Consider the following 8,361-nt stretch of genomic DNA (forward strand, 5'->3'; position numbering starts at 1 on the left):
GAAAGCCAAAAGAGCTTCTGCAAGTCACCAACGTTCGGCGGCCGAACATGAGGTTTGGCGGCCGAACCTGGCTTTTCTAACCTTGGTCTTTTCTTTCAAAACTCAATTTCTTTCTTCATTCAAACCATAAAACATGTAAAAACATTTTATAAAAACATGATTTTACCCTTCTAGAGGGTTCCGATATCCAAGATTTTGCCGAAAAGCAGGAATTCCGATGCCGGGGTCTAGCCGGTTATTACATTGTGAATAAATGAATTTTGATTTAAATGTTTTATTTAAAAAAAAGAAGTTGAGCACCACTAAGCAATTTGATTAGCGCGTAGGAATTTATTTTTTCTTGCGCAGGTTGTAGATCCAAGGAGCAGTAGATCAAGATCTGCATTAACCCAGTCAGAGTTACATCATTAACTATATTGGGGTATATTTTGTAAATTTTATATAAAGTTAATTTTGGAAATATGGCATGTACATAAAGTTTTAGAGATAAAGTTGTAAATAGTTTGAATTAGATATGTTTGAAGATTTTAATTTTGGTGTAAATATGGGTTATTAGTATAAGTCTTTGTGTTGAGATTAATAAGATGGTTTATGAAGTGTTTGATTTGAATTGAAATTGTGTTGATGTTAAAAGAAGTTTGGGAGTTAAGGTTGAAGTTTATAGAAGTGTGATATTACTATTCACGGGTGAAATTAAGTCCATATTTCAGGAAAACTCTGCCGGATTTTCAGTTTTTTAAAAAAAAAGAAAAGAAAAAAAAAAGGCTATGAATTACATGATATAAATTAAAGGAAAAATAAGAGAATTGTTACATAATGTAATGTCTCCGGCTCGGTTAATTAAATAACTGGGTAGGGGTGTTACATTTTATATTTTAGTGATATCAGAGCAGGTTTAGTCGACTCTAGGCAGTATGTGGGTAAATAGTAAGGTATAGGAATATGTACATGTCATATATATTAAAGATATGATGTAACTCTGATGCAGATCTATTTTATGAATTTTAATATTATAGGATGACTGAAGAACAGAGAGAACTTCAAGTCGGAGAAGAGGTAGAAAGTCATGTACCGACTGAGGCCATTGGCCATGTACCGCCACAGGCTCCTCCTGGTGCTAGAAGGCCAGAGCATGAGGCCTTATTACAGCAAATAGCAGAGATTTTCAGACAGGTGGCTGGAGTAGCTCAGCTAGTTATAGTTCCACCACCGGCTCTTGCACCAGCGCCAGCTAGGCCGCCTATTGATAAACTGAGAAAGTATGGTGCTACAGAATTTAAAAGACGAAAGGAAGATGATGCATCCGCAGCAGAATATTGGTTGATAAGTACATATAGGGTGCTTCAATAGCTACAGTGTTCCCTAGAAGATAGTCTAGTATGTGCATTATCACTACTGAAAGAAGAAGCCTACCAATGGTGGGACACTGTGGCACAGACAGTGCAACCAATACAGAGGACGTGGGAGTTTTTCTTAAATGTGTTTAGAAACAAATATGTATGAGACATATATATGGAGGAGAGAAAAAGGGAGTTTATCTATTTGAGGCAGGGACGTATGACAGTAGCTGAGTATGAAAGGGAGTTTATTAGATTAAGCATATATGCCAGGGAGATTATTCCTACAGAGGAGGCAAAATTTAAAAGATTTGAGTAAGGGTTAAACACTGAGATTAAGATGCTTCTAGTTGCCCTTCAAATCAGAGATTTTTCAGCTATGGTGAATGCAGCTTTAAATGTAGAGAAAGTGAGGGAAGAAGATCAGACTAGAAGATAGAGGAGTCAGCAAAAAAGGACTCACAGTCAGAATCAGAGTCAAGGATAGATGATAGCTTCACAGGGCTCTAGTAAAAGATAGAAAAGTTTTCAACCTGCTAGATCAAGCCAGTCTCAAAGGCAAGGCCAAAAATCAGCTCAGAGTTTAGCAAGTGGGTCTGTTCAATAGACTACTTCTGTGGCCAGTTTAGGAGGCTCAGGAAGAAGTCTTCCACCAGAGTGCAACCACTGCAGAAGGAGACATACTGGTACTTGCAGACTGCTGACAGGAGCTTGTTTCATATGTGGCTCTATGGATCACATTATGAGGGATTGTCCTAAGAAGTAGACAGCCTCAGCACCAGCAATAGAAAGAACTGCACCAGTAACTCAAAAGACTAGAAGCAAAGGTAAAAGTGAGCCGGCAGGTACCTCTAGTCAAAGAGTGTCAGAAACTATGGATAGACCAGAATCTAGAGCACCTACCAGAGCCTATGCCATCAAAGCCAGAGAGGATCAGGATTTCCCAGATGTTATCATGGGTATATTTTCTATCTTTGGCCGGTCTGTTCATGCTTTAATAGATCCTGGTTCCACACACTCTTATATTTGTATACCTATCACAAATAAAAAGGAACTACAAGCAGACATACTAGACCAAGATATAGTAGTAACTAATCCTCTTGGCCACAGTGTAGTTGTTAGTAAAGTATTTAAAGATTGCCCCATCTTGATTCACGGTCACATTTTTCATGGAGATTTGATTGAATTACCTTTTCGGGAGTTTGATGTGATTCTAGGAATGGATTGGTTGTTTAGGTACCAGGTTATAGTTGATTGTAGAAAGAAGAGAATCACGCTAAAGACACCGGATGGTGAAGAGTAGTAGTTGTGGGCGAGAGATCAGATTTTCTCTCCAATATTATTTCTGCTACTGCAGCCAGAAGAATGATAAGAAAGGGGTGTGAGGCATACTTAGCCTGTGTTTTGGAGGCTATGAAGGAGAAACCTATTGTGCAAGATATACCTACTGTTTGCGACTTCTCTGACGTCTTTCCAGACAAATTACCAGGATTACCTCCAGAAAGAGAAGTAGAATTTGCCATAGAAGTTGTACCAGGTACTACACCAATATCAATTGCTCCCTATAGGATGGCTCCCACAGAATTAAAAGAATTAAAAGTGCAGCTACAAGAATTACTCGATAAGGGTTTCATACGCCCTAGTATCTCTTCCTGGGGTGCACCAGTGCTATTTGTTAAGAAGAAGGATGGTTCACTGAGATTGTGCGTGGATTATAGACAACTCAACAAGGTGACCATCAAAAATAAATATCCACTACCCCGTATAGACGACTTGTTTGATCAGCTAAAGGGAGCGTGTGTCTTTTCTAAAATTGACCTAAGATCAGGTTATTATCAGCTTAGAGTAAAGGATGCAGATATTCCAAAGACTGCGTTCAGAACTCGATATGGGCATTATGAATTCCTTGTCATGCCATTTAGATTGACTAATGCTTCAGCTGTATTTATGGACTTGATGAATCGTATCTTTCACCCTTTCTTGGACCAGTTTGTTGTTGTGTTCATAGATGACATTCTAGTCTATTCAAAAACAAAAGAAGAGCATGATAGGCACTTGATGATTGTGTTACAAACATTGAGGGAGAAACAACTTTATGCTAAATTCAGCAAATGTGAATTTTGGCTGAATGAAATATCTTTTCTGGGACATGTAGTATCTGCAGAAGGCATAAGGGTCGATCCCAAAAAGATAGAGACTATCCTTGCATGAAAGCCACCCAAGAACATTACAGAAGTCAGAAGCTTTTTGGGGTTAGCCGGTTATTGCAGAAAAATGTTAAGTTCGAATGGGCTGACAAGTGTCAGGCCAGTTTTGATCGATTAAAGGCTATGCTCACAGAGGCATCTGTCCTTACAAAACCAGTGTTAGGTAAGGACTTTGTGATTTATAGTGATGCCTCTCACAATGGACTTGGTTGCGTGTTGATGCAAGATGGAAAAGTTGTTGCTTATGCTTCCAGGCAATTAAAGCCACATGAAAGAAACTATCACACTCATGATTTAGAATTAGCAGCCATAGTCTTTGCATTAAAGATATGGAGGTATTACTTATATGGTGAAAAACGTTATATTTATACGGATCATAAAATCCTAAAGTACTTGCCAACTCAAAAAGAGTTAAATTTGAGACAAAGGAGATGGATGGAGCTGTTAAAAGACTATGATTGTATTATTGACTACCACCCTGGCAAAGCAAATATGGTGGCAGATGCTCTTAGCAGAAAACATTTGCTTGCACTCAAAGCTATGAATGCTCACTTTACATTGGCTAGAATGGAGCTGTTATTACAGAATTGAAAGTTTGGCCCAATTTGCTTCAACAAGTCCAGGAAGCTCAGAAGGAAGATAATGATATTGCAGTGAAGGTAAGACAAATACATGAAGGGAAAGATAATGGGTTTGAAATTAAAGCCGATGGTTGCTTATATTACCAAAATAGAATATGTGTGCCAGACATAACTGAGTTAAGGAAGAGTATACTTGAAGAGGCTCATAGTAGTCCATACGCAATGCATCCTAGTAGTACCAAAATGTATCAAGATCTGAAGAAAAACTATTGGTGGCCAGGAATAAAAAGAGATATAGCAGAGTTTGTTTCAAAATGCTTAACCTGTCAGCAGGTAAAAGCAGAGCACCAAGTTCCTTCTGGGTTGCTACAACCAATTTCTATACCAGAATGGAAATGGGATCGAGTTACTATGGATTTTGTCATTTGTCTGCCACTCACACCAAGAAAGAAAGATGCTGTATGGGTGATTGTTGATAGATTGACAAAGTCTGCACATTTTCTACCTGTCAGAATAGATTATTCCCTTGAAAAATTAGCAGAATTGTACATAAACGAGATAGTATGACTGCATGGCATACCTATCTCTACCATATTTGACAGAGACCCGAGGTTTACATCAAGATTTTGGGAGAAATTGCATGAAGCCTTGGGTACCAGATTGAACTTTAGTACAGCTTTTTATCCCCAAACAGATGGACAGTTAGAGAGGGTAATTCAGATCTTAGAAGACATGTTAAGGAGCTGTGTTATTGAATTTGAAGGAAGCTGGGAAAAGTATCTTGCATTAATGGAATTCGCTTACAACAACAGCTACCAGTCCAGTATTAAAATGGCACCTTATGAAGCATTGTACGGGAGGAAATGCATGACTCCTCTATGCTGGACAACGCTAAGTAAAGATAAGCTTGTGGGTCCTGACTTAATAAGACAAACAGAAGAAAATGTTAAGATCATCAAGGAGAGGTTAAAGGTAGCATCAGACAGACAAAAGTTATATGCAGATAAGAAAAGAAAGAATATAGAGTTTTCAGTGGGCGATAAAGTCTTCCTTAAAGTTTCACCTTGGAAGAAAGTGCTGAGATTTGACAAAAAGCAAACTAAGTTCTAGGTTTATCGGTCCTTATGAAATTATGGAACGTGTAGGACTGGTAGCCTACAAGCTAGCCTTATCACCAGAACTTGACAAGATACACAATGTCTTTCATGTTTCTATGCTTAGAAGATACAGGTCAGATCCCTCTCATATCCTCCCAACGGAATCTATGGATGTACAAGCAAACTTGTCATATGAAGAAAACCTGTGAAAATTCTAGCAAGAGAAATAAAAGAGTTCAGAAACAAAAGAATTCCTCTTGTTAAAGTCTTGTGGAGGAATCACAAAGTAGAAGAAGTAACGTGGGAGAGCGAAGATGTCATGAAAGCACAATATCCTCATCTCTTTAATACAGGTAAAATTTCGAGGACGAAATTTTTATAAGAAGGGTAGAGTTGTCACATCCCAAAAATAAAATAAAATAAAATAATAAATAATAAAAAAAAGAGAAGAAAAAAAGAGAGAAAGAAAAAAATAAATTAAATTTTAATTTAAGGACAAGTGGCAATTTGCTAGCCACTTAATCAAAAAAAAAATAAATAAATAAAATAAAAAAAAATAAGAATAAAAAAAGAGAAAAAAAAGAAAAGAAATAAATTAAATTTTAATTTAAGGACAGTGGCAGTTTGCTAGCCACTTAAAAAAAAAAAAGAAGAAAGAAGAAAAGACTAGAAGAGAAGAGGAAGTTATCTTCTTCAATTTTTCTTCTTCCTCTGTCGTGAACCCAAGAGAAGAACCATCTTCTTCATTTTTTTCTCTACACCAAAATTTCTTCAAATTTTCACCTCCAATCAATTACCCATTTTCTCCCAACACCTTTTCAAAGTAGAATTTGAAGAAAAGAAGAGAAATAAAGGAGAAAATTAAAGTTGAGAGAGAGTGAACAGTAACAAGTGTTGGAAAATTTAAAGGTATGTTAGGGGTTTTGATTTAGGAATGTTTCTTATCATTTTTATATGAATATTTATGAAGAATATTGTATTAATATGATTTATTTGTTTATTTTTCATGAAGAAGAAGTGGAAGGGAAGAGTGGAAACTCTAAAGGGAATGTAAATGAAGATTAGAAAATTTTAAGCTTGTGGAAGATTTTGGAAAGTTTAAGATTTGTGTTCAACTTTATTTGAATAAATTCAATAATTTGTTAATTAGATTTAATTTGAAAATTTTACTACCTTAGTAGAACTAGATCAAGTGAATAATATTTTAGTTATATAACATGATTAAAGTTTGAAGAAATGATAAATTTGATAAATAGAAAATTTTGAAATTAATATGTAATTTGAGCAAAACTCAAGTTATGGACCAAGATGAATGTCTCTACTTTCTTTGATAAGGATGTAATTTGGCTAAAATATAGAAATAAAAAAATTAATTATTAGTATAAATAATGAATACTATATTAAACGTTGTTAATTAGTTAAATTAGGGTTGAAAGAAAATTGTTGGATAGAAATTAAAATTAAAAGAAAAAGAAAAAGAGATATGATATTTCATGATAAATAGAAAAAATATTAGATTAGAAAAAAAAATAAAAGTAATAATAGTTAATTAATTAATGATTAAATTACGAATTTGTAATTTATCTAGTTGAATTAAATTAATAGATTTACATGATATGATAATGTTTAAAAGCAGAATTGTAATACGATAAAGTATTACGGTTTGAATAATTGAAAGTTATACTGTATTGAAAGTTTTTGGTCCCATGTTTAAATGTATAAATTATTTAAAGTCTAGCCCTAGTAAGTTTGGTGGAAATTGTGAGTTAGTTTAAGGGTGTGGCATGTTGTAACGACTCGGAAATCGGACCGCTACCGGCGCTAGGATCCAGGTCGGCTTAAGGCCGCCGGAACCCGTAGCAAGCCTGACATAAAACCTGTAAACCTGTTTAATCCCATACATGATCAAGAATATACATAAAAATTAAAACTTTTCTTTCATACGTTCTCTCGTACACCAAACTCAACCTGTGCATGCACTGAATATAAACATAACTATAAACATTGACCCCCCTTTGGGATCTCATCAAAGCCCCAATGGGTGACATAACATGCGTTGAGTTGGTTTACATATACATCATAAAACATCTGAGATCATGTATTAAAAGGGATAACAATACTCTATGGTCAAGCACACCGCTAACATCCAAGAACATTTTTACATTACATTACATTTCTATACTGTACTTATACATAATATCTCAACATTTTTCATGTCCACTCTATCTATTACATAACCAAGACTTCATTACTCTTGTTGACCTCCTGGTCTACCCTGTACCTGCAAACCTGGGGGTTAAGGGAGAGGGGTGAGCTATAAAGCCCAGTGAGCAGAATAGTCAAACATTTAAAATATATGGTAACATGGAATGCATCACATCACAATCATATCACATCAAGGATGAAGTTGTCACCAATAGTCCTCTACATGGTCCAACTGTGCCAGGGGCATAGAATGGGCCTCACTGGTCTTCCGTACCGTATCATCATCATATCGTGACATATGAGGACTAAAGGATCATTCAACATTCATCCGCATCATCAACATATTATGCAATGCAACATATTCGTGAGTTCTAATGCAAGCACCCTATTATATCTCATGGCATTCATGATGCGTGAATCATGCTAAAACTGGTTTATTTATTTTAAAGCATAAGAGTTATTCCACTCACCTCTGGCTAGCTCTGACAGACACGGAAACAGCTGAACTCACTGCTGAGGTCCTCGGGTCCGAACCTACACAGGTGGACTCAAATGAGGAACCAAACATATATGAACATGACTCTGGAATACTCCCCAAAAACCCCCTAAAAACACCTCAAAACATTCATGGAATACATGCAAAGGAAGGCTGAACATGGCACTTTCGGCGGCAGGTTCGGCGGCCGAAAGTCCCTCCAGAGCCGAAAGTCAGGCAGGTTCAGCGGCACCTTCGGCGGCCGAAACTCCCAGACAGAGACGAAACCCATGCATGTTCAGCGGCACTTTCGGCGGCCGAAACTTCCCTCCAGAGACGAAAGTCCTCTTTCGGGGGCAGGCTTCGGCAGCCGAAGCCTGCTTTCACAAGCGGGTTCGGCGGCCGAAAGTTCCTTCGGCGGCTGAACCTGAGTTTCTCCAAAGTGGCAGAAACTCAGCT

The 8,361-nt window shown here is 36.8% G+C and overlaps 1 protein-coding gene across 1 annotated transcript; it reads left to right on the plus strand.

Annotated features, from left to right (window-relative positions):
* The first annotated feature begins 2,211 nt into the window (after window positions 1-2,211).
* LOC110627604 lies at window positions 2,212-2,640 on the plus strand. Its single transcript, XM_021773951.1, has one exon. It carries the CDS (start codon window positions 2,212-2,214, stop codon window positions 2,638-2,640), a length of 429 nt encoding a protein of 142 aa, XP_021629643.1.
* Window positions 2,641-8,361: the final 5,721 nt, after the last annotated feature.

This window comes from Manihot esculenta, chromosome 12 (assembly GCF_001659605.2).
Source record: "Manihot esculenta cultivar AM560-2 chromosome 12, M.esculenta_v8, whole genome shotgun sequence".
Taxonomy (NCBI): domain Eukaryota; kingdom Viridiplantae; phylum Streptophyta; class Magnoliopsida; order Malpighiales; family Euphorbiaceae; genus Manihot; species Manihot esculenta.